The sequence below is a fragment of the Neopsephotus bourkii genome, unplaced genomic scaffold (assembly GCF_033783945.1).
Source record: "Neopsephotus bourkii isolate Nb327-2 ecotype Australia unplaced genomic scaffold, CSIRO-AGI_Nbou_v1 NB_1594, whole genome shotgun sequence".
Lineage (NCBI taxonomy): Eukaryota > Metazoa > Chordata > Aves > Psittaciformes > Psittacidae > Neopsephotus > Neopsephotus bourkii.
In genome coordinates, this window is record NW_026902070.1 from 175,920 (window position 1) to 203,889 (window position 27,970).

General features: G+C 40.5%; 1 protein-coding gene across 1 annotated transcript; it reads right to left on the reverse strand.

The window, feature by feature from the left end:
- Positions 1-27,781, reverse strand: DDX4 (DEAD-box helicase 4; the record flags this gene model as incomplete). Its single annotated transcript, XM_061372111.1, has 17 exons — positions 1-311; positions 2,249-2,335; positions 2,471-2,741; positions 4,805-4,904; positions 5,658-5,803; positions 7,004-7,170; positions 9,207-9,336; positions 10,765-10,919; positions 12,226-12,378; positions 13,479-13,621; positions 19,183-19,224; positions 20,667-20,747; positions 21,064-21,150; positions 21,983-22,053; positions 22,469-22,541; positions 26,306-26,369; positions 27,623-27,781. Coding segments are annotated over 17 exons (2,010 nt in total), but the record flags the coding sequence as incomplete, so codon positions are not given.
- Positions 27,782-27,970: the final 189 nt, after the last annotated feature.

Genomic DNA, 27,970 nt, shown 5'->3' on the forward strand with positions numbered 1-27,970 from the left:
AACTGTTTCCTAAGAAATTACTTTTGACTTCTTACATTAAGTGATAATCATCACTGGGTTCATCATAACAGAGCATATATACATTGCTGAAAGCTTTAGCATATAATACGAACTACTCTTTTAAACATTGAAGAAGAACATACTTCAAAAGATCAACAGTAAGGAACATGAACAGCAACAGTTCACCTAAAGCACAACAGAATACAATCTAGTTTGATACTGAAGTAGTTCTAATCCCATGACTCCTGTGCACTTCCAGAATACACCATCTTCATTCTTTCTGGGCCCATGTTGCCTCTGCCTCTGTAATTCTAGGACAGAACAGGTACCGGTTTAGAATCATTAACACTTCCAACAATTTAGCGGTGACAGTCACTACAAAACAATTTTAGCTTTCTGCATGCATGTATTTCAATAGAATTTGAATACCATATTTTTAATAAATACAGAAGCTCTTTCATCATAAAACTTCTATACATAGGTGGTTAGGCCTCAGTTTTTTTAAAGCACTTTAATAAACCTCAGATTTTATCAGGTATGAGAATAATCCTTCCCAAAGTTCAAATCCCAATTTCTCCTACCCAACACAAATCAGGTGACACAGCTTTGGGGAAAAACTCTCCATTTCCTAGTTAAGAATGAATATCTGCACTGCTTTCCCGATAAAAAGACAAAAGCCTTTTCCTTTGGAAAAATGATGAAACTCAGTCACGTGTAAGACTGCCCCACAATAAACAGGCTAAGAGCCTCCAACAGATTCCTCTTTCAAATTCATCATTTGGTTATCAAATGGCCCTTGCATGCAGTTCCTTTGAAAGAGGAAGTGAATATTGTAGAAACGGAAGTGTTACCTTTCTTCTGTAAGAGAAAGGGCATCAGGATCCTTACCGAACAGTGGCTGATAAAATGCCTCTTTCAGTAATGGTAAAATGGCAAAAAACAACTTGAATAGTTCATTTCAAAGGGAAAAAAATAGAAACAAGAGAGCTGATTATAAATACGCAGTTTCTGTCAAAATCTCATGTCAGAATGACATGAAGTCTCATAAAAAAGGAATACAACCTGATGATCTCCAACTCAAAAGAGTTGGTGCACTGCATGTTTATGATTAAGAGGGCAGTTGCCCTTAAAGTATTCTATGTGGACAAAGAGTCAAAGGACAATGAAGGATCCACTTGGACCTAGAAATGACAGATGTCATTAAATTCTGGGAGACACTCCACAAAGGTTGGATATGTGTATCTGGGAGCAATCTAGAGATCCACCATCCCCTTTGATTGAGACCCACTTTTGAAAGCAATTTACCTGAATTTTAAAAGTATCCTTGAACAGGAATATAAAAGATTCAGTGAGGCTCCAAGCATGAGCAGGAAGCAAAAGCGTGTAACTGAAGTCTCATGAAGACCCAAAGAGGAAGGGTTCAAATCTGATTAGGGAACTTGTCAGGCAGGTAAATACACCTAAAGCACCCAGTACTTTCAATAATAATGGTATGAAAGAAGATAGTCAATGAAAGGAAGGTCTGAGCTTTAACACGAGTTTCAGAGATTGTTTAAGGAGTGATAGTAATTACTGTTCTTGTGGGCTCTTTCATTTGGAATTCAACTCAGTTGTTTGTCCTGGGTTCAGCAGTAGCAGTCATTTTTCTCCTTCTTAGTAGCTGGTGCAGTGCTGTGTTTTTGACTTTCAGCCTGGGAACAGCACTGAACACCGATGGTTTTAGTTGTTGCTCAGTAATGTTTACTCCAACCAAGGACTTTCTCAGTCTCATGCTCTGCCTGGGAGGAGGGGAAGCCAGGAGGAAGCAGAGACAGGACACCTGACCCAAACTATCCAAACAGGTATTCCATACTACAGCACATCATGCCCAGTACATAAAATGGGGGCAGTTACCCAGAAGGGCTAGATCACTGCTCGGGTTGGGCTGGGTATCGGTCAGCAGGTGGTGAGCGGTTGTGTTCTCTTCCCTTGTCATTTCTCTTATCATTGTTATTATTGGTGGTCTTTTTCACAGACACTCCCTTGTCTTGGGGAAAGAGCTTGCATGCCCTTGTGATGTTGAGAGCTATGCTAGTGGTGGCATATGCCTCTGATCATCATTCCAACAAAGAATGTACGATGAAATAAGGTACACAGCGACAGTCGAAACAGTTTCAGTGGCATTACCCTGGATATATACTGCTGAACACACTGTTACACTGAGACAAAGTTCTAAAAGCTAAGACTTCCAGTTCATTTGCAGACTTACCTTCTGGATATTAGGTGGTGTAAAGAATCTTTCTCCTTGAAAACTAAAGGCAATTTCTTCCAACCAAACAGGAACTTCCTGCTGGGCCTACATAATCAGAAATGAATTTAGATACTGCTTTAACAATTCATAATTAAGAGTTGCATAACTGTAGAAAAAAATAGTACTTGGTAAGTACATTAAACTGGAATCCTGAAGAACAGAAAAAGATCTGAAACTTACATCTGAAAGCACTTTAACGAGAGATTGTGCAAGATGGCCATCTGAAGTGTTATCGAAGAAGCAAACTGCTTTGCCTGTATTTCCACAACGACCAGTTCGTCCAATTCGGTGTACGTACTCTTCAATGGTGGAAGGAAGATCAAAATTAATAACATGTTGAACATTTTCAATATCCAGACCTCTTGCTGCCACTGAAGTTGCCACAAGAACTGGACACTTTCCAGAACGAAAATCCTGAAGAGCTGCTTCTCTCTCTCTCTGTTCTCTATCTCTGCAAAGAAAGCAAATGCTTAGAACACGTATCTCAAAAAATATGCAGTATTAAGATACAGGCTAAGAGGACATGGATTCATGGACAGAAGTAGGTTGGGAGAACACAACACGAAAACACAACCCTCACACCAGCAGTTTAGAGTTTCTAACCGTGCAGCAGTAAGACACAGGAACTACTTTACCCTAAGTCTCTAAAGAAATTATTTTAAAAAGAACCAGAGACAGTCATCTAATGAACTCACTGCCTTGCTAAGATCCACTTGTTTAACTCATTGTTTCTTCATGCCATACTCAGAAATGCTTTTCCTACTCTTCGCAGAAAGAAGCCAGAATAGCACAGATGAATTCTACCTAGACTCCTGCATAGGCCATTTGCAGATACAGTAAAGTGGCCAGCAAACAACACAAAACTTGCCTTTTCTTCCGTCACAGAATGTTTTGGGTTGGGAAGGACCTTAAGATCATCTAGTACAGCCCCACTGCCATGGTCAGGGACCCCTCACACTAAACCAGGTTGCTCAAGGCTCTGTCCAACCTGGCGCTGAACACCTCCAGGGACGGAGCAGCCACAACTGCCCTAGGCAACCTGCTGAGTGCCTCACCACCCCCACAGTAAAGAACTTCCTCCTTGTATCTAAACTGAACTTTCCCTGTTTAAAACCATTACCCCTTGTCCTATCACCACAGCCTCCTATGAAGAGTCCCTCTCTGGCATCCTTTTAGGCCCTCTTCAGAAAACTGGATTTGCTATGGGGTTTGCATTTCTAAAGGATCTTTACAGACTATATATACAGTACTTATATACAGGTAGATCAGAGTTTAAGTTACACTCTTCACTGTCCAATTTAAAAAGCTAAAAAATAGTGTCCTTTTGAATCTAACATGGGACATTTACCAAAGTCTAGTATGCCTCCTATTCCAGAGAAAAGCAACTATCCCAACTTCAACCCAAAAAACTCAAGTAAGAAATCAGTAACTTTCATTACAGTCTAGCAGCTTCCACAGAACCAATTATTCTCTTGGTAAGTATGCCTTAACTCACACTGTAGTTAACTATACAGAAATGTGTTAAGAACCTCCTTCCACACAAAACAAGCTATGGGACAGCAGTTCAGACTTGCCGAGAACAGAAGGCCAGATCTTCTCAAACTGACCTCTTCACACACCTGTAAAACTGGCTGGCACAGGGCACATACAAACATCATCTATCTGGGTACTAACATCATTTCAACCCATTTACAACCCTGATATTCTGATGTCTGTCAAAACACTGAACAAAACATCATTTTAGTGACAAGAATTCAAGTCCTCTTTTCTCCTATTACAAGATGAAAAATATTACAAAATAACATTTTTTATGTGCTGTGCAGTTCACTGAACCTTAAGATTCAGTATGTTGTCCTATATTTTGACATATAAACACCTCAGAACTACATTCCAGCTCATTACATGAGAGAAACCATTTTTTTAGATGAATTTAGACCTGGAATTAGCAACTATTTCACCCTGTTTCTCAGTATTTGTTCAGGTATGCAACATAGATGAGTAGACTACAAATGCAGGTTAGAAGCATCTTCTCGTTCTCCACATCAAGAAGCAGAAATTACAGCATAAGAAATTTGCATGGTATATAACCCAACTTACCTTGTTACTTTCAGGAAGCGTGTAAGACTAAGTGGAAGGTCCACAACTGCCACTGGAATTTACAAATACCATCTCACCCTAAGGTCTGGTTTTGGTCACACAAAACGATAACAAAAACTATATATAAACAAAAGCTGATTCTACTGAGTTAATTATATTTTAGTCTTAAGCAGTAAGCATAAGATTCTCCAGTTCATACACAGCACTGAAAATCTGATCAACCTGGAAAGCATATACACAGCAAATGCTATGAGAACTGGCCTTCAGAAACACTGTATTCTCATCTGGGCAGACCTGCTAAGGATAAGAAGGCTACCTGAAACAAGCTGAACTGCACAGATAGAGCCAAACACAAATCTCAATTAAAGCTTCTGGTAAGATGTGTTAGCAAGTGACTTTCACTTTAAAAACACTTACCCATGGATGCTAGTAGCAGCTATTTTTTCTTGACAAAGAAAGGCGGCAATGTAGTCTGCTTTTTTTTTTTTGTCCACGAACACCATGGTTCGCTCATGACCTACGTTAAACAGAAGTTCAGATTCACTGCAGTTTGAAACCAGATGCATTTTCACTATTGACAGTTAATTACTTATACAAACACATACTACCAGAACACATTTTGAGTAAAGTCCTTAAGGCATGACTGCAAATTCTTGCCCGTGCTGAACTAATTAAATTTAATCCATCAATTTTGAGATCAACACAGACACCTAGGTGAAGACAAGTGCACTGTATTTTTCTCCCCTATAAAGGAGGACACACATATTGTTCTCCATGATGAACACGCACTCCCTTTTTTCAGCATGTGGCTAAAAGCAACATGCCATTCTAAGCACTGACCATGAAGGCAGACAGACTTTTAATTTCAAACTTCCTTCCAGTTCTCAGCATGGGAACCTAAGATATGTCCAGACCAAAAACAGAACAACCCCAGCCATTAACAAAATGTAGGCCAGAAAGTTCACATAAGATGTGAAATACATCTATAATGTTGAGATAATACCTCCAGATGCTGAAGTACTATAATTCACCATATGAAGAAACTAATCATCTGGGAAGCTTGTCTGCTAGTACACAACAGATATGAGACCTTGACAAATAACCATAAAACAAATATATCTAAAAACTCAGACACCCCCATAGTCTGCTGCAAGCTTCCATCAGTAAGACCTGTAAAGCATGTAACATGTGTAACAGCAGAGAATCATGACCTGGTCAACAGAAAGAGCACAAGTTTAAGAACAAACAATTAGCAATAAGGAAAAGTTACCTATGCTTTGCAGAATTTCTATCAGTTTATCCCTCTTGGAATACTGAGGAACCTGAAGAACATTTTGCTGAACATCACTGCAAGCTCCACCCACATGCCCAACAACAACAAATAAATAATCACGCTTCAAAAATTCAGCAGCCAGCCTTGAAAAGAAACAAAATTGAGCAACATGAAATCTGTTACGTATCACAAGATCTTCTTTCAAGACAAAACAACCCAACTGTTAATAAAGTCTTGGCTGAGGACCCAAAGACACAACAGGTGACTTAAGACTGAGTTTAAAGTGAATTCAATCCTACTTAAAGAAAGGCAATTAATCTCCCCAACAGCTGTCAGTATTAACAGATTGAATGGAGGAAAGCAGCCCATTCCATTCTTCCATTCAAGACAGTCAGCTACTGAACTTGTTTTCTCCAAGCCTCAGAAAAGATCTTTTAGACTTTTTGAAGGCCAGAAGAAAAATGCTAGGACGTGACTCACTGAAATGCCAAAATACTTCATTGTAATGGTCTGATCAGTTTACATGCTCTCAAACTGTAATATGCTTACTGGCATTTCTTGGTGATACTGCCGCAGCAGCATCCCTTCCACAAAACACACAATATTATGTCAATTGCTAAAACTGGAGTTTAAACTCCTCTGATAAGAGTATTCAGATGCCTATCTCTTAAGCAGTGGAAATACTGAATAATTTTCATCCACCTGTAGGGATGTAGGGACTGAGCTGTTTTGTACTGTTACTCCCAGGCCCTGCAACCCACTAAATCTGTCAGAAACCGTTCTTTCAAAGAGCCTGGGAAGTGGAGTTTTCAGGGTAGCGAGCACTACAGCTGTAAGATACATCATAAACCACCTGTGAAAATTTTAAAACCATTAAGCAAATAGCATTTATGCATGTAAGTAAGAACTGTATATCGAAAAGGATGGCAAGATAGACAGTAATTAGGGTGCCTAGTTACATTATGTCCTGGTGTCAAAGAGCACTAGCAGTGCTGCTCATGAAACAGTAACATCACTGGTTTTGAGTTATATAGTGTGGGAAGGGCAAGAAAGAAACAGGGGCAGCCCAAGGACTTCTGCAGAAGTAGAATTTAAAAGCCTTCAGACAAACTAAGTTTCTTCGGAGTCGTCTCCTAAATTAAGCAGCTAATCTATGTAAGTTATTAGTTCTGTTACTTAAAGGAAAAAAAAAACACGAATTCTTCAGCAGGGATGTTAACATCATAGCTTTTCAGTGCTTTCTTCTAGCAAGACTGTAAGCTTTTAAATACAAGGAGTGCTCTTAACTCTTCAGATTTCATCCTACACAACTTCAGATATAGTTCCATTTTTACTTCACTCACCTCTGAACTTCTTCAGGAAAAGTGGCACTAAACATTAGTGTTTGACGTTTCTCTTTTGGTGGCATGCTTGGGAGAGAAACCAGCTTCTTTATATCTACCCCAAAACCCATATCAAGCATGCGGTCTGCTTCATCTAGCACCAAGTATTTCACGTTATGCAAAGCAATCTGCAAGTATTTCAGTGGAAAAAAAACTGTATTGGTTTACTGACAGTATATAATTATACAATATCCTTATTGCCAAAATCCACCCTTTAATTACTTCTTTCTAGTAGATTTCTAGTAGAGGTTAATTATAGAATCATAGAATAGTTAAGGTTGGAAAGGACCTTAAGACTAGTTCCAACCCCCCTGCACTGTGCAGGGACACCACACACTAAACCATGACCCAAGACTCCATCCAGCCTGGCCTTGAACACTGCCAGGGATGGAGCATTCACAACTTCCCTGGGCAACCTGTGCCAGTGCCTCACCACCCTCACACAATGAGCTTCTTCCTTGTATCTAACCTGAACTTCCCTTCTTTAAGTTTGAGCCCATTACCTGTTACCCTAACTCTACAGTCCCTAATGAAGAGGCCCTCTCCATGATCCTTATAGGACCCCTTCAGATACTGGAAGGCTGCTATGAGGTCTCCACACAGCCTTCTCTTCTCCAGGCCCAACCTTCTCAGCCTGTCATTATACATGAAGTGATCCTGCCCCCTTATCATCCTTGTGCCCCTCCTCTGGACTTGTTCCAACACTTCCATGTCCTTTTTATGTTGAGGACACCAGAACTGCACAAAATACTCCAAGTGAGGTCTCATGAGAGCAGAGTAGAGGGGCAGGATCACCTCCTTCGACCTGCTGGTCATACTCCTTTTGATGCAGCCCAATATATGTTTGGCTTTCTCAGCTGTGAGCACACACTGAATCCGGCTCATGTTCTGTTTCTCATCAGCCAATACCCCCAAGCCCTTCTCCTAAGGGCTGCTCTGAATCTCCTCTTCTCTGCCCAGCCTGTAGTTGTGCCTGGGATTGTCCTGACACAGCTTGGTTGAACTTCATGAAATTGGCACTGCCCACTTCTCAAGCCTGTCAAGGTCCCTCTGGATGGCATCCCTTCCCTCCAATGTATCAACTGAACCACACAGGTTGGTGTCACCAACAAACTTGCTGAGGGCGGAACTCAATCCCACTGTCCATGTCGCCGACAAAGATACTGAACAGGATTGGTTCCAAAACCGACCCTTGAGGGACACCACTTGTTACTGGTCTCCAACTGGACACTGAGCCATTGACCACAACTTTTTATGTGTGGCCATCCAGCCAATTCTTTATCCACCACTTTATCCTTAAATAAAAGCATATTGCGTTATATCTGCATCTCAACTTTCATTTCTTTCTTAATCTGAACTAACTCTAATAGTATGCAGACACTGAAGTACTTCAGAACTTGTTTCTGTGAAGTAAACCAAGATAGAGCCTATGTATTACCTATTAATCACCACATCTATTTTGAAATTATGTCTGAGCTTCAAAAAGGTTGTCTCATATAACCTCCTTGTTTTGAAAAAATGTCAGGAAGTATTAAGACATTACAACTTCTTGTTTCTGACCAAGACTGTCATTCTGACTACTAGAAACCTGTCAACACAGAAGCCAACTTCCAGCTTATTACCAAGTGTTTTGCCAAACTTAATTTATCCACTGTAAAAACACTAAGCCACCATTCTAATATACAGCCATTTTGATTTTAACTTAAAATGGCTGGAAAAATATAAAAAAAACCCAAACAAACACAGCATTACATCTGAATTTTACATATGAATAAAATCAATACTAAAACATTCAAAGAATCAGTATCAGCATATTCCCAAGCAGATAAAAGCTATTCTAGCAAAACGAACAGGACATCAAGTGAAAACCTAGTATGGAATTTTCCACAAGAACTAAAAAGTGTTCCAAGTTCATTTACAAGAACACTGCAGCCAGCTTGTTTTAGACTGAGATTTTCCAATGGGCCCTGAAAGGTACTGAAGACATCTGGACTCACGCAACTCCTTTGAAAACCTCATGGTGTTTAGATACTCCATGAAAAGCTCACTTTTACTTTCATAAATGCCTGTACAAAGGGGGCATTCAAACTGGTCTATCTTTGAAAAATGAAAAACAGTAAGTAAAAAGCTAAGCATGTTTAGGGAATTCAGATTAAGATCTCACCTTCTGTCTTGCAATTATGTCTAGAAGCCTTCCTGGAGTGGCACACAGTATATTACAGCCTTGCATTATCTGACGGATTGAATGGCTTGTTTGTGTACCTCCATAGACCACAACAGGCCTTATACAAGTTCTGTAAAACAGAAAAAAAAAAATTGGATTAATGCAAACTGTAGTTTCATGACAATACATAAAGAACCCCCACCAGATCTACCGTAAACCAGGTTACTTTGTGCAGTTAAATTCCTTCACCTGTCAGCGCAGCCTATAACCAAAAGCAGGACCCACGACTAAAAACTCAGTCACCATAAGCTCAAAGATCCCATTCAAACTATTTTAATAGAGGCTGCACAAGTGGCTTGTCTGGAAAGAATGCTTCATCAGCTTTCATCCCTCTCCCTTCAACTCAGTTACTGGTGATAAGTGACACAATGGTGTCACACACTCTCTTCTTTCATACAGCACACTTAGAAAAACAGAACCATGAAATACATGCCTTCAGAGTTTCAGAAGAAATCCTTCCATACCTGACAGTGTAAAAAATAAAAAACACACAGATGGCTCTTTGTAAAGCAACTAATCATACTGACAATCCAGTGTGCCACTCATGCATCAGAGTGCAAACCCACTCTTAAACCACCTAGTGCTCTTCCTAATAGCCTGTTTGGTTCAATCTACAGAGTAGAGCTATATCAGGTATTTTCTCCAACAGAAACAGTCTATGAGCAAGGACTGCCTTACACAGAAGAGCAAGTTTGTAAGCTTACCTTTATAACCTCCTGCTGAGGTTTTTACATGCATGCAGTAAGTATTTTCACACTCAAATTCAAACTGCCTATTCTTGAAGGTACTAATTCAGCTTCATATAAACCGGGTTATTTTTTACCAGGAAACTTTTCAGAAAGCTTTAGTCAAGAATAGAAGCAGGCTGGACTGAGCAATATGCATACAATTCTTTAGCAGGAACAGATTCACACCCTGATACTGCTTAACTGTCCCCAAAATGTAGGTTGTCTTGCTTTTACTGCAGGGCAGCTGCAGGAGAAACTTTTAGAATTCAGAAGCTATTTTATTGTGAAGTAATTTGTATCTACAGTTTAAAATAGCATAATTAATAGAACTAAGTAAAATAGTTTTGAAAGATGAAGAAGCTTTTCTTAGTAACGTGCTTACATCAATAAGCAACTATTACGGTACTTTCAAAAGACAGGGACAGCCGCCAAGCCTGTTTGCCTTAATAAGCAAAGGCAATTCTAATTTAGCCCAATAGATTTTGCTCAGGCAATGTTTTCCATTCCACCTCCTAACAGAAACAAGCCTTTAGACAATACATTTAATTTTCTCCCTGTTCACTCGTAAAACTAACATCTCAGGATCATTGGGGAACTAGTAAAAATATGTTCTGACACAACATTCAAGGGCTCAATGACAAGTTTATAGACCTTTTGTTCTTTTTGAAGAAGTGGAGCTAAAAGAGCTTGCCTGAGCTCTGAAATTTCTGCCTGAAACTACAAGAACTGGAACATAATGATCAATACCAGGTAACAGTGCAAAAGCTTACCCATACACAAATTTCCTTGCTTCTAGAAAGATCTGATTTATCAGCTCTCTAGTTGGAGCGACAATAACACATTCCGGCTCTTGCTGCTCTTTAAAGCTGGTGGCAGTTATGCCATTTCTCATCATGTGGGCCACAATTGGTAAAAGAAAAGCTGCCTAAAAAAAAAAAAAAAAAAAAAAGAATTGCAGCATTTATGAAGTTTAGTCTTAAAACTTTCACCAGTCAAAAGCTGTATACCAATCTTAAAGCCTAAATGATAAAGGCACCACCACCTTCAAGGAAATCAGACTGCAGAAGGATTGACGTGAATGCACTTCAGAACATTTAAGCTTCTTTCTCCTTGGTTATGATGTATGAAAATACCTCTCTGGACAACGAGTCTACTATCTAATAACGCAGGAACACAGTCATGCATTAGCTAACTTCTGTGCTCTTCAGGCAGTTCCACACATCATGCTGACATACACTGATAACTAGGTACCTCAGGATCAAACCCTTCCTTAGCATTACCTTACATGCTTTATAACATCAGTAGATTTTTAAGGTAAACCATGTATCACCATTTTCCTAGCTACAACAAAAGCAGATCATTTTGCAATGCATCTGCACCAGCACACTTCCTTCCATTAAGACTATCAAGACTTGCAGAGCAATTCCAAAAACATCCAGAATACTTACAGCATAACCTTTGAACATTTCCCCTTCTCAAAACAGAGGATTTTCAAAATAAAAAAAATACTTTTTCAAAGTGACTAATAACCCACATAGAATCAAAGCCAGAATTCGATATTATAATGAATGGCAAAAAAGTCCTATATTTAACATTCAAATATTCTCATAGATAGTTGTCAGTGGTTAGGTTTGGGCACATTAGACAGCCTAACAAGTTGAGACAACTGTCAACTTACTATCAACTCTCAACACTGTTCCATGATTAATACTGAATCACCTAAAACTAAGTCTGGTGCAGATAAGACTCGATCAAACCAAGGATGCTGAACCAACACAACATACCATTACAATCTGGTTTAAGTTTAAAATCAGAAACAAAAGCAGAACACACAGCATATACATACCAACACACACAACAAAAACCAACCAAACACCAGATAAAAGCCCACACAAGGCAGAAAGAAACCCCAACTTTCCAACTGCTGAGGTTTTTTCCTCATCAGCTGTTTCTATGAGTGCCTGTTTCTATGAGCAAGATTTCTGCATCTGTATCTGTAGCCCTGAAGACTGGCCTGCTGTAACAAGACAAGTAACAAGTTCACTGAAATTAAAAAGAAATTAGCCAAAAATGCTTCAACTCATCCACCATTCATCTGTACTTAATGCTAGACTTGCCACTGCAAGTCAAACCCTTAGATGGAAAGATGTGAATCATGTCGCACATGGAACACTGAGGCATCGTCAAGGTCCCACACTTTCAGTGGTATCAATTCTACACAAAATGCTTACAGTTTTTCCTGATCCTGTCTGGGCACATGCCATTAAATCCCGTCCTGCTAGTATAATAGGAATGCTGTACTTCTGCACTGGAGTAAGCTTAGAGTACCCAGCTTTAGCAATGTTCACATTTAACGTGGGACAGAGGTTAGCTTCTTCAAAAGTCTGTAAGAGAAAAAAAGTATTAGCAATACACAATGACAAAAGTTGAAAGTTTTAAAAACTCCACTGCTTACCATAGGGTTCAGATTTCCAAATACTAGAAAGTATTAACTTCTGAGAGGGCCTCACCAGTTATCTAGATTGCAAATGTTCCGACAGGCAAAAGTCTAAGAGGGTTTTTCAACCTGCTCATGTCAAGCAAGTGAACTTGTCTGAAGGACAGTAAAGGCATTCAGCTAGTCTTACTAGCTTTGACAGAAAGCTGCTCAGAAGCCATACATCTGGATTCAAGCAGGTAAACTCGCATAATGGCATGCTAGGAAAACAAACTAAAACTCTTCAGTTCTACTTCATGTAGGATACACACTTAATCTCTATGCTAAAGCCAGATAAGGATGGTGCTCTAGCTCCCATTACCAGGATCAAAAAGCATTGTAACATGACAAAAATCAGTGTAATTTCAGTGAGAAAACTTTTCAGAAGATGGATGGGGGGGGGGGGAATCCAAAACCAACACTCTGCATCTTCTCTTGCAACACAGGTGATACCATCCCCCACCCTTCTTCCTTATTGTTCTCCTTAAAAAAAGCTTTTATTTCCTACCCCACCCTCCTTATTTTTAATCAAAAAACTAGCCAACTGGTATGGAGTAGAAGAAAAGTTAATACAAAACTTAAAACAATAGACAGTGGCCCCCAAAACAGGGCTAGAAATTACTTCAAACCACCTGCTAAAAACTATTCCAACAGGTGGTTATTTACAGTGTTAAAGACCCCCAGTAACAGGCTTCAACAAGATAACCCTACCAGCCCTGACAGCTGCCAAAGGCCTCTTTCAAGATCTAAACTGGTCTTTTCCTGCAATTTAAGGACTATACTTTCTGTCCATTCAGTATTACTTTCTCTGGGTCATTTCTGTACCGTCAACGTCCTTTTAAATTAAAATTTCCGTCTTGCAAACAGGCAGCATCTCCTTCCAATACAATGCTGTCTGCAATATTCAAAATCTTTTTTAATATTTTCGTTAGTAGTGAATATTAGACTCAATATACACCCTCGCAGAATTACATTCAACATAAACCAGAGATTAATGAGTTCACTAACCAGTAATGGTGCTGGAGGGTCAAGTCCTGACACTTCAACCACATTTTCATCATACTTGTCAAAATTAATTCCTGTCTGGTAACGTGCAAAGATGGCTGGTTCATCATCAGGTGGAGGAGGGGGCACGTAAGTCACCTTTGGACCTTAAGAACAAAACCACTCAAGTTCACAAATAATATACAGAAAACCTGAATTAAAACTATTTTAAGTATGGAGATACTTCAAGTTCAGTGAGACATGATTTAGACTTCTCTCCACTTTTCAGAAGTCAAGGAATTTCAGAAATTCTATTAGAACTTAGATTTATACTACTAGACCTAACACTTACTTACAAAGCTCAGCTCAAATTCAGTAACAATGCATTTATTAATACACAAGAATAAAATTAATCTGTTCATGGCAGCACATTTATAGTTCTGGATTCCTTAAGGTGTTTTTCAAGCTAATCAACTCAGAGGTCTCAGAGGTGTAAAGTTGCCCTGGGTCCAGCAGTAGCAGTCATTTTTCTCCTTCTTAGTAGCTGGTGCAGTGCTGTGGTTTTGATTTTCAGCCTGGGAACAACGCTGGTAACACTCATGTTTTTAGTTGTTGCTCAGTAATGTTTACTCCGACCAAGGACCTTCTGAGTCTCATGCTCTGCCTGGGAGGAGGGGAAGCTGCGAGGAAGCAGAGACAGGCCACCTGACCAAAACTATCCAAACAGCACGTCATGCCCAGTACATAAACTGGAGGCAGTTACCCAGAAGGGCTAGATCACTACCCAGGTTGGGCTGGGTATCAGTCGTGGGTGGTGAGCAGCTGTGTTCTCTTCCCTTGTCATTTCCCTTATCATTATTCTTGGTGGTCTCTTTCATGGACATCCCCGTTGTGTGGAAAGAGCTTGCATGCCCCTGTGAGGTTGAGAGTTATGCTGGTGGTGGCATATGCCTCTGGTAGGGTCTCCCATGCAGACAGCTCTCAACTGAAGGGTCAGACGAAGTCCATGGGCAGGGTGGGCTCACCAGCCTTCAGGCAACCATCCTAGGAGAAGGACAACTCCAACTTCAAATCCGGGCAGACGGAGGTCGTTTAGCCCTGTAAGGCCATCCATCTAAGAGAAGGACACTCTAACCGAACCTAAGACCTGAGGACCTTGCTGTCACCATCCAAGCTCACAAGACCCTGGCAGATAAACCTCAGGTGTAAAGGGTGGGGCCAGTTCTGCACATGCTGTGCCTCACCTAAAAAATCCACTGCACAGGCCCAAAGGGTCTACTCATACTTCAAAGCCCTGTAGCGACAGGCGAGGGATGAAACAGCAGGTGATAAGGTGCACTGGAAGTTGCAGACCCAACCCTGCATGCAGGCTGTTCAGGATATTGGTCGCTCGAGACTGACCCAGGAGATGAGAGTCTTGTTCGGCAGCATCCTGAAATGACCAAGCAGCCTTTTTTCGAGGACAGCACTGCTTGCTCCATATGGATAGAGGCCTAGAAAAGGTGGCCTAACCAAAGCTCATCTCCCCCTTCACCTGGCTGGCTAGCAGCGGCCAACAGGCAACTTCTGTTGCAGTTGATCAAAGACAAAGAGACAAAGGCATACACCTGCCTCCAAAGGTGTGTCCAGATTGACACTGGCATGTTGGAACATCAGAACCACGCCTGATACAGCGAACAGTGGGCATCCTGAGCACTGTGCTGCACTAATTCCCCATGAACTGTTACGACTCGACATCAACATTGCTGCTCCCAGTGAAGTTCGCCTTCATGAGGCAGGTAGCCTTATAGAACATGGTGCCAGCTATACACTCTGCTTACTGGTCCGGCGAATCCAAAACTGAAAGTCATCTTTCTGGAGTTGGCTTCATGATTAAAAACTCCATCGTCTCTAAACTTGAAAATCTGCCAATAGGTCATTTCAATTGTATTATCTCCTTATGTCTTCCACTACGCAATAAGCAACATGTTCTTTTCAGCATATACGCTCCAACTCTGCAAGCTGACCATGCAGAAGAAGACAAATTCTACACCGATCTGCGTCACCTCGCTCAAAAGGTTCCTATAGATGATAAGATGGTAACACTTGGTGACTTCAACGACTGAGTAGGTTAAGAGCTTTGAAGCATGGAAAGGAGTACCAGGCAAGCACAGTGTTGGTAGCTGCAATAACGGACACCTCTTGCTAGTTTTGTGCAGAGCAACAGTTTACCATCACCAATACTATTTTCCAGCAGAAACACAGCCTGATGAAGACAACCTCGACGCATCCTCGATCTAAACACTGGCATCTTACTGATTATGTCTTGATGCACCAGAGAAATGTTCACAATGCCTGTTACACCCGAGTGATGCCTAGTGCAGAATGTTAAACAGACCACTGCCTAGTGTGTTGCAAACTTAACCTCCACTTTAAGCCCAAACTGAAGAGACGCGGCACTCCCAGAAGGAGGCTCAAAGTTAAACTTCAAATAGCCAGAGTGAGGGACATCTTTCAGGCTAACCTTCAAACCAGGCTTGAAGGCCACCTTATAGATTCTTCTCCTGAAGCGCTTTGGCAACATATTAAAAATAGCACCCTGCGTTCCTCTGAAGAATCCTTTGGGTCCTCCTTAAAGGAAAACAAAGACTGGTTTGACAATAACGATCAGGAGGTCCAGGACTTGCTGACAAAGACGAGATCTGCCCATCAAGCCCACCTCGTTCAGCCATTTTGCCATGTGAGAAAAGCAGCCTTTCATCTTGCATGCAGTAAACTCCAACAGAAACTTTGAGACATCCAGAACTACTGGTGGCTAAACCTAGCAGAATAGACTCAACTACGCACAGATTTGGGTGATCACAGAGGATTCTATGAGGCTCTGAAAGCAGTGTATGGACCCACACACCAGGTTCAAAGCCCCTTACTTAGTGCAGATGGCCAAATGCTTCTTACAGATAAAATCTCCATCCTGAATCATTGGTCTGAACATTTTCAAATATTCTTTAGTGCTAACCGTGTAGTCCAAGGCGCAGGAATCCAGCACATTTTACAACATCCGGTGAAAAATGAATTGGATATAGACCCTACCATGGGAGAGACTCTTAAGGCTATACAGCAAGAGAAAACTGGCAAGGCAGCTGGGGTAGACAGAATCCCACCCGAAAACTGGAAGCATGGAGGCCAAGCATTTCATGCTAAATTTCACAAATTGTGCGCTGTTGGGAACAAGACAAATTACCATCAGATTTTCAGAATGCAATCATCATCACTCTGTATAAGATAAAAGGTGTGAAGTCAGACTGCTCAAGCTATCAAGGTGTAAGTCTGCTCTCCATGGCTAGAAAAATCCTTGCAAGAATACTATTGAACAGATTAGTACCCACTATCGCAGAACTACTTCTACCTGAAAGTCAATGTGGTTTCAGAGATAACAGAAGTACCACAGACATCCTGTTTGTTCTCAGACAACTGCAAGCGAAGTGTAGAGAACAGAATAAGGGGCTTTATGTAACTTTGGCTGACCTCACCAAAGCTTCTGACACAGCAAGCAGAAAAGGCCTGTGGCTGATCTTGGAACAATTAGGTTGTTCCCCTCAAAGTTCCTCAAAATTATTATTCTGTTACATGAGGATTAGCAAGGCCAAGTCAGATATGGCGATGCACTCTCTGAGCCCTTCCCAATAACCAATGGTGTGAAACAAGGTTGCGTTCTCGCACCAACTTTATCCACAGTCTTCTTCAGGATGATGCTCCAAAGGGCTACGGTAGACCTCAACAAACAAAACGGCATTTATATTCAATATATTTGATGGGAGCCTGTTCAGTTCTAAGGCGACTGAAGGCCCACACTAAGACCCTAAATCACCTTGTCCATGAGCTGCTTTTTGCTGACGATGCCGCCCTTGCTGCCCACACAGAAGCAGCTCTGCAGTGTTTAACATCTTGCTTTGCGGAGGGCAGCCGAGCTTTTGGGGCTGGAAGTCAGCTTGAAGAAGACAGTAGTTCTCTACCAACCTGCACCACAAGATTACCATCATCCCCACGTTACCGTTGGTGAGTCAGAGCTTAAGTCAGTTCAGCAGTTCAGCTATCTGGGAAGCATTACTTTCTCGAATGCCACAATCAACAAAGAGGTAGATAACAGAATAGCAAAGGTACACAGAACCTTTGGAAATTTCCAGAAAAGAATCTGGTGCAATAAACACCTGAAGTACAAAGATTAGTGTTTATAAAGCCATTGTACTGTCTACTCTTTTATATGGGTCTAAAACATGGGTTATCTACCACAATCACCTGCGACTCCTCGAACACTTCCATCAGCGCTGCCTCCGTACAATTCCAAACATTCACTGCACTACGTGTCAAATGTTAGTGTCCTTGCACAGGCAGGGATCACCAGTGTCAAGGCTGTACTGCTGAAATCACAGATGTGCTGGGCAGGACATATCTGTAGGATGAAGGATCACCACCTCCCTAAGACTGTGTTTTACAGTGAACTCACCACTGGCTGCCACAAGAGAAGTGCCCTAAAGAGGATATATAAGACTCCCTGAAACAGTACTTCAGCCTTGGCCATGCTGACTACCATCAGTGATCCACCTTGGCCTCCAATTGGAAGACTTGGAGACACACCTATATAACGCTGTTGTCTCCTTTTGAGAGCACACGCAGAATCAATCTCAAGGAGAAAAGACAACATAGAAAGAATCATGCCTTGCCTATACCACCGAAAGAGACCTTTCACTGTGCTTTTTGCAACCGGATTTGCCTGTCCCACATTGGCCTTTTTAGTCATCAGCACGGTTGTAGTAGGCATGGGTAAAACCCTTCCCAACTCTTCATTCGCAAAGTCAAGCCATCATTATTGGTGGCAGCAGTAGTGGTTTTGTGTTATACCTTAGTTACTGGACTGTTTTTATCTTAACCTGTGGGAGTTACAGGGGGGAGGAAGAGCAGGAAGTAAATTTGCTTCTGCGTGGTTCTGGGTTGAAGTGTGGGCTTAAACCACAACAAAAGTTAATTATTTGATGCTCACAATCACAGGGATCTCAAATGAGGAGGGCTAAGGAACCAAAATTATTTATACGAAATCAGAAGTTCACTATTAGTCTTTTTTTATCTCAGGAGTAAGAGAAAGGCAAAATAAGGGTAAAGTCATTTGCAAAAAACGCCGCAGGCAAGTAAACGTTTAACAGATTGTCCCAGCTGAGGCTTTCAATACATGCCGAAGTCATTTATCACACACTGGAACCTGATCTCCTGCACTCGCAGATCATGAAATTCTGTTTACTAACTTCTACTCAGTAAAACACGTGGAGCCTGTTTTCCAGAAACAGCATCTGAAACTAAGAATCTACTGTTCCTTTGTGGTTTGTTTTAATGACTATCATCACTCAGATTCCTATACCACTGCCAATTAAGTTCTCTAACACTTGTGTCTCAGGTATAGAAGCTTTACCACTATGAGGAAAGAACAGCCAGCATAAAGGAATTCTACAGCACTCCATTCCAAAATGTTAAGTCATTCTTTAGGTGACAACCACCACTATGGTCTCCAGTAATCTAAAGATGAATGAATTTTCAACATACAAAGTTTAATGTTACATGAAAAGTTTTACGATGTTTTGCATTTACCCATATCACTACCTTCTTTACCTAATCACTTTCAGCAGCTTCCTGTAATAGAATGTTCCTCGAGTTGAAAAGAAATTAAAACTGGCATGTCACTTGTGAGGAAGCTACTCACCTCTTCCAGATCCTATTTCTTCACTGTGTTCTTTGGAAGCTGCTGTTAAAAGAAAGCATTCCACAGATTATTACTTATAGGAATAAAACTCATTTGAGAGAATATCTAAGAACTTAAGCAACTCTATAAAACCGCAGTTTCATCGGGACAGTAACAGAGAATCTGAGTAAAGATGCAACACACAGTGCATGTAATCACTTTAAAATATTTGTTTTTCTATCAGAAGACGCTTACACGATTACCTCTAATTACAAAAAGCATAACTGTTTTAAGAAAGCCCAACACAGCCCTACCTTTGCTACCTCTACAAATTCCGTCAGACCGACAAGAACACTATCCAGAAATGGAGGCAGCACAACAACCTAGCAGCGCCCACTCTGTTCCTTTGCTAGATACAGACATACCTCTTACTATAAAACAAAACAGTTCCCATGTAACAAACACCTCTTTATGAAGAATTATCTTTCCACATTAGTATCTCCACAGACTAGTTCAACTGTTGCCAACCAACATCCATAACAGTCTTCAAATACCACTACTTCATACAATGACTGTACGAAAGGAATTCCTATACTGCATTAAGGACGTAGTTACATCTGCTATGAATATTAACATGTTGCCTTTATAAACACTTAACACTTCTGAACATCATTATTTGAACTAAAAATTTAAAAAACTTAATTTGAACTAAGTCAAACAGAGGCAAACCAATTATTCTCTGGATGTTAAAGAACACTTCTGAAAATGTACACTTATCATTCTATCTTTACTACAATGAAAAAATATTTACCAGTATCATACAAACTGTTCCTACATTTAGACTATCAGCCATGCACTACTTGTGAAACTGGTTTAATGGTATTTCTAATTTTAACTCTGGGACTTCTGCAAGTAATAGACTACTACGCACTAAGCAGCACAATAGATGAATTACAAGTTACAGTAACATCAGCAGCAAAGGAAGACAATGAGGGGGAAATTCCTTTGTGGACAGCAAAAACCCCAAAACATTAAAATAATGTCATCAGAAGGAGCTGGTCTCTCAAGAGCTAAAACCCTTATTCTCAGTAAAGTAACCCGGACAAACATAAACCACTTCCCTTTATAGGAGGGGCAGAAAAAGTTTAGAGTGACTATTTTAAAACTGAGAGCGTTTACTTAAAGACCTGCTTCGTATTTTGGGGTTAGCAGCTCTGCTTCGCTGTGCATTAACTGACCCAGCAGCAGTAGGACCAAGGTAAAAAAAAAAAAAAATTGTAGGAGACAACAGCTTTGAAAATCCAATTTCTAAAATTCATCCAAGTTACAAATTTGTCTTGTGTGTGCAGGCGTGCAAGCTACCTAACACCTGCAAGATGCTCTTAATTCAGACAGGGAGAACAATCGCAGAGTCAGCATTTAGCAAAGCTAAGGAAGTACTGCATTGCCACAAAATCTGCAGTGAGGAAATTTGACATATTTACCACCCTACTAAAAAGTCTCACCTGCACCTCCAAATGCTCCTCTTCCTGCAGAGCTAAAGAAAGTGCCAGACTGAGGTCTTTCTCTTTGCTCATCTTTAATACCTATAAGTAATAAACAGTGTAGTGTATACAGTGTCTAGAATTAGCACAATACTATGCCTAAAGCTAATTATCATTTACTTAAAAATCTCTACATTGCAAAAACTTAAACAAGCTTTTTCTTTGCAAATCTAATCCATGCTATATTATTCCCAGTAACATTATTTTTTGAATATGCCATACATGTTCTACAACACTGCTGAAGAACAGAAGCTTCTACATAGCTTCCACCTTTATACTTGTTTCAAGAAGCAAGCAAACCTTGCTTATATGTTGTTGCCACACAGATCAGTCAGCAAAAAAAAAATAAAAACCTTACCCTCACGTCGTCCAAGGCCACCAGGACATCTTCCAAAACCTCTACTTTGTGTAATGGGATTTTCTACAGCGTTCCTTTCTTGAAAACCTGCAGTACAGCACAGTACACAGCAAATTCATTTGCCCATTTTTACATGTGCAGATCAAATGCCTTTTTTCTGGCAATTACTCCTTACAACCCTGGTTTTATGAATTCAGATTAAAAGTACGATAGAACTAAGTGATTTGTCTAAACATATGCAAAAGTGAAGTATTTTTTGCCTGTATCAGTTTCTATCTCCCTTGTTTCATAACCTGTCCCACTTACAGCCACTGAACGATCTGGACACATGCTAAGTGGCAGCAGCTTCCACTGCCCCATGTGCTTCCCATAATACTTGGTGGAAGCATATACAGCAATACAGCCGCACTGCCAATTACTAAGCTCTTCAATGTGCACTGCATACCAGAGTGGCACTTGACATTATAGGCAGTAAGAGCACAGGTATTAAATACTGCTTTATGGAACCTGAAGAAAGCTTTGAAATCTTCCTCTGGAGAGCACTTGTACACTCCCTCGCATAGCATATATATATGGATACTAATGTTCAGCTGCCTTTTATATTACGTTATGACTCAACGGAATTATTAGAACAATACACTTCCCCAAGAAAAATGGAAGCAAAACAAGAAGTAAACAAAACAATGCTGAGTCCTGCCTTCTAGCAAGTGTGGTGATATTATGCAGTCAAAACTAAGAGGTGATACTGAATGCCTACATTATGCAGAAAAATACTGAGTGGTAACCCAGGAAATATGATTTTCCAACTCATAAAATACTTACCTGACTCTGATACAACAGAACTGAGTACCTCCACAGGAAAAATTTAATCTGTCAAATACAACTAGCCATTAGAATTACAGGCACTCTGGAAAGTTACCTCTGTTGGCAAAATCCCTTCTGCTACCAAATGTATTCACTGGATGACACCATCTGTTCATAGATTCATCACTACCTATAATTAGAAAAAAGAATCAACGTCCAAACCTACATCCAAAGCTATATTTGACTTTAAGATAGGCTTGCTGGAGTATGCTTGGTTTTTTAAACTCAACAGTAAAATTACAGAATCATTCAGGCTGAAAGGGAACTTGGACCTGTAGCCTAGCTCCTACACAACAAAAAACCCAACCACATGACAAAGGTGCTGTTTTATAAGACAGTGTATCAAAATTACAAAGATTAGGACAGGTGCAACTACTGTTTTCTATGAAGAATAGCACCACTCAGCAACAGTACTGCTACCAACCCAGTAAAATCTGAGTTTCCAGACTCAGACACCAGTTGCAATATCCTCCATTCTAAATGTTTTATCCAAAAGGAAGGCTTAATCACTCCCAAAACAACAAATTTTAACCATCTAAACCTACCTCTACCCCCAGAATACCCTCCAAAATGATCCTGCGTATGCCGACTTCTATTAGGTCTTCCAAAAGCACCTGGAAAACAAGAAAGTAAGGCTTTTGACACTGTCTCCCATAACATCTTCATATACTAACCCATGAAGCACAGCCTAGATAACTGGACATTGAGGAGGACTGATTCAGTAGGCTGAACCAACTGTGTTCCAAGAGTTGTGATTAGCAGCACAAACTCCATCTGGAAGCCAATCACTAGCAGAAAGCCCCACTGATCAATACAGGGGCCAACACAGTTTATCATCTTCATTCATGACCTGGATGATGGGACTGAGTTCGTCCCTCACCAAGCCTGCAGACGTACAAAACCAGTACATAGCACAGGGCTGTTTCACTCAGAGGAAACTCACAGAGACATAGGCAGGCAATTTTGAAGAAAGAACCCCAAAGTCCGAAGAAAAATGCAAAATCTTGCACCTGCAGAGGAATAATTCCAGGCACCAGTACACACTGGAGACAACCAGCTGGAAAACATCTTTGATGAGAAAAAAAACCTGAGGTTTGTGGTGGAAATTAAGTTGAACGTAAGCCAGCAATGTGCCCTAGCAGTAAAGGCCAACAGCTAGGAAGAATGTTACCAGCAGGTGGAGGCAGGTGGTCCTTCCCCACTGGTGACACCTTACCGAGAGTGCTGCATTCAGCTCTAGGCTGTCCAGTACAAAACAGACACTGACATACTGGAGAGAGTCCAGCAAATGACCACAAAGATGAAGAAAAGATTGATACAGCTGTTGAACACAGAGTGACTGAGAGCTGGAACTGCTGTGCCTTGAAACAAGAAGACTCAAAGGGTCTTACACCTTAACAAAAGTGAGCGAAGATGAAGAGAGTCAGATTCTTTTCCCTGATAGCCCACAAGAGGACAAGAGGCAACAGGCACCAACTGAAATACAGGAAATTCCACTTTAACGTAAGGAAAATCTTTTTGTTACAGGTATGCTTAAACACCAGACAAATTACTCAGAGCACCTGCACAGTCTCCATCCCGAAGAAATTCAGAACTCAGCTAGGCAAGGTCCTGAGCAAACTGCTAGAGTAGACCCTCCTCTACAAAAAGATTTGGATCAGCCAGTCTCCAGAGCTGGCCTTCCAACCTGAGTGACTCTCTAAAAAAGAAATTCCATGATCTGCAGTATCTAAGTCAAGATCAGGGTACACAAGCAACCATCATAAAGTTATGAAATCTGAAATCAAAACACTAAGTCTACAAAATTCCATGATGTACAAGTATATGACACATCATGGAAACTCACTCTTTTCCTTCCACGTAAAAACTGCTTTACACAATGATACAGACACCCCTAAAAAAAACCTAGGCACCAGTACATTCTGCAACAAGAGAAACACCTTAAAGATCACCTGTGTGTAAGAGCTCGTTATAAAGGAAAAAAGAAGATTCACTACATTTGGTACATTACCAAAACACTCAATTAGAAAACTTGGCTTACACAACAATGGAAATGTCAAACTGCTGCATTTATAGTCTGAACAATGTTGGGAGCTCCTGCTCACTTGGAAGATGTGAGTAGTTTGTGGCAAACACTGTATGAAAGATTCTGATATTCACGCTAAATAGCACAAGCAGAAACAAAGCCACCCCAATTACTTAAACTGCTATTTTTATCGTTTATTACAATAGACTGGCTTCCATTGACCAAGTCTATTTGCCTTTAAATGGGCGAAGACTCTCCCCTTATTCCATCACTCCTCTTCCACTGAGATTTTCATAACTAAAGCATACCGCGTTTATTAAATAGTCAAAGTTTTTGGAAAGCATGCTGCGTGTCAACAAAATACTTGATAGTAAACCTGCTTCAATAAATTTCTCCACCATGCTGCCCTCTAATGAAACACGCCGGATAAAAACACAGATTTACAGACAGCAAACAGAATAGAATAAAAAATCACTCTTCAGTCAAGTCTGCTATGCTTAGCACTTAGACCAAATTGACTGTAGACTGCACAGTTACTTGCAAACCAACCTATTAAGACTGGTAAAATAGCAACTTTCAGAATTATTATTTACCTACTGTACGACTTTTCATGCACCTTGATTCTATAGAGGTTTCATGCTCACTGGTCTTACAGGAACTGTAGAAGTACTAGATGCTAGTGTTTAATTCATCACTGTTATCATTTACCACTGTAAATTTACTAGCTTTCAAGCAGCATTTCATAGATGAAAAAGAATAGAATAAATCCTTGTTCCCAGTTCACTGCCATCAGAAACTAGCACTGCATGAGCATATCACTGAGTAAGACCTATTAAATCCTGATACTGTGTGTGTATATATATATGACTTCCTTATAAAAATTAATTTGTAAGTATGCAATATTACTTTTAGCTTATCCTTATTGCAAGTATTTATGCAAGAGTACTACTACTATTGTTTCAAGGAAGAAAACTAAACATTTTAACTTGCATACGCTAACTCTACTCATGCCACTTAGTGTCAAACAGGCAAGCTATGTCCCGAGCCTAGTAAGTCCACTGCATAAGAAAGCAGCTCATGAGAGCTTAATTTAAGGATCTGCTGAAGCATGATCTAACAAATCAGAAGTTTTGCAAGAAAAGGAAGAAGTAAGGCCCATGCAGCCTTTTCTGAAAGAAAAAAAAAAAAAAAAAAAAAAGAGGACACCTTTTTCCATCTTCTTGTAGGGAAAGAACCCCTAACGCTATGTACCCTTTTCAACAAGGTCAAGACAAGAGGCATAATCTTATGAAGTGAAAGCCTCACCTCTGGACTTCTCAAGCACTTTTAGTTCTTTAACTTTTTATTTAAACAGCAAATAAGGTTTACTTATATCCAGCATAAGTAAAGCAATCTCAGTATTACTGCTTGTGCTTGAAAGCACTGGTACAGTTCCCCTCATCTAAGAGCCATCAGAAAGATTGGGTTAAATCAAAACAAACACTTTGAAATTGCTCACACTGATCTAAACTGGCAAAATATGCACAGCTCAGGAAAAGAATAAACAGTTGATGACAGTAAAAGCAAGATTTTCAGCAGGAAAGTCCTCCCTGCCGCAAGTTCAGCACAAGAGGCTGAACACACACACTTTTTGCAGTGTGTAATGGAAAATATGCCAGGGATGACAGCTAGTCAGAAAGAAAAAGCTGGAACAAACCAACCGTGAAGCATCAAGACTCGCATCCACCTAACTTGCAGTTCAAGTTCTCTTCACAAGCACTGCCGTTTCTATTTGTTCTTTGTCACCTATTACTGTAGCTAGCAACCTGGAGACATAAAAAACACATCTGCTGTTTCCTTCAGCAGCAACTCTGGCTTGGCATACTTAAAACTTCTGTCTCCTAATCTAAACTTCTTCTAACTTATCTATGTAAAACTTCAAGTTTATAAAGGCATTAAGTTCATTAAATCAAGAGTGCTTTACAGAAACTTGATACCAAACAATGTTCTGTCTTGTATTTTTTTAGGATTTCCTTTCTACAACTTCATCTGACCTTTTCCTATTTTCAACAGATCTGTGAAAAAGGGTATCACTAGAACTGCTAAACATTGCAAATAACACTTATTTTTAATACAGTTCATGTTTAGAAACACTTGTGAGGTAACACCTATTGATTCTCACTAGAAACTATATGCCATATTCAACACATACTTGCAATAAAGGGTTGAGGGTCAAAAGGGAAGTCAGCTCACTATGTTACCTGCTCCCTCCATGGAAATATCACAACAATAGTACTGTGCACTTTTTTAATCTCCTAAAGTGTTCAAGAGATCAACTCCCCCCATATGTCTGTAAAAGTGCCTTTTACCTACCCAGTGTGCCTACACTTGGACTGAAGTCAGAGGAGGGACCATTTGGTCTTGCAGTGAAGCTAGCCTACAGAAAGAAAAAAAAGCACAACATCATGTTAAACCCAGGCCAAACACAACAAATACAGTCGTTAAGTCTTGCACTTAAAACAAGCTGCCCACTGCACCAAGATGCAGTCTTCTCAGACTCTTGTGTTCACTTGCTTATTACTCTCTGGTATACTAAAGGGCATACTGTTTGCATCTAAACATCACCAAAACCATGTTATACACAGCTAATGTGGAGTTAATTAAGTTTAACTTACCTTCTGTCGCTGTAGGCAGCAGCTTCGTCACCTCAGACGCGTATTGTTCAAAACAATACTATAATCTCTTTAAGTATTTTTCAGTATTTTTAATGTATTTTATTTGAATTATTAAACAGTTCTTATCTCAACCTTTTACCTTTTGTTTTCCAATTCTCCTGCCCATATCACCAGGGAGCAAGGTAGCAAAGGAAAACAAGTGGCTCTGTTGCAGGTACTTAGTTACCAGCTGGGTAACAAACCCACATCTAAGAACTAAACTATTACCAAAAAAACATGGTTCTGCTAGTCTTTAGGAACACAGTTCTAGCACTGCCATTTCATTATTCAACAGACAGGAACAAGGACCAACCTGATTTGTGTGAGAAACTGCAGCCTACTAACACTCAAAAACCAGTGATCTGTTCTCAGTTTACTTACAACTTCAGAAACAAAAGATCTGACATACATAAGGGAATCCATTAGAAGGGGAAAATGGCAGGCAAGAGGAACCACCATTTTCAGTAGTTACAGAGCCCTTTGAATACCCCTTACCACTAATCTGCAACTAGAAGCTTCTAGACTACCTAAGTTCTTAAGTTTCTTTCCAGTCTTTCCTAGTCTACTAGCCTATCCACACTGGTACTCAAGTCTTTGCCCAAAGATCAAAAGTAACGACTTACTAGTATGTGCCACTTTCATGAAATACACTTTTCCAAAAATGACACATTGTCTCACAACCCAATGGAAATGGCCAGCCAGTGTTAAGCAGGTGGAAGAGTAACATTTAATTGGCCACAATGACCACGGACCCAGAACCTCCAGGTAGGAAGGGTACCTAAACGTTTAGAGACTAAAACTGTAGTTATTTGTTAAGAAAACATGGTCATTTCAACACACAAGTTAAGAAAAAGTTCCTCCAAGTGCTTCACGAGTTACAGGGAACCTCAGCCCACCAACTGTCCAGGCAGCAGGCTTGGGGATGGAAGGAAAAAAGAAAGGGGAAGAAAAGCAAACATGGTACAGCCCCCCATACCTGCTCCAGGGCTGTGAGGATTGGTGATGCCTCCTCCCCCATCTCTGAATTCCAGTCTTCTGGGTTCATGCTGTGGCCTGACAGATCTGCTTGCAGGAGGCAAAATAAATTAGCAGCAACCCCTGACTGCCCCCCACTGCTGGTCCCACAGCGCCCACAGAGCAGATACCATTAAGCCTGCCTATCCCAGCACTCACTGTCCTCGTCACCACTGTCAGAGCAGAGACTATCCTCCAGGAGGAGAGAAGAGTCAGACGCCTAAAGCCGTGCTCCGCACCGACAGAAAATGGCGCCGCTCCTCTAAGCCCCTAGTAAGGCCACCGCCACGTGCACTTGATGGTAAGTCAC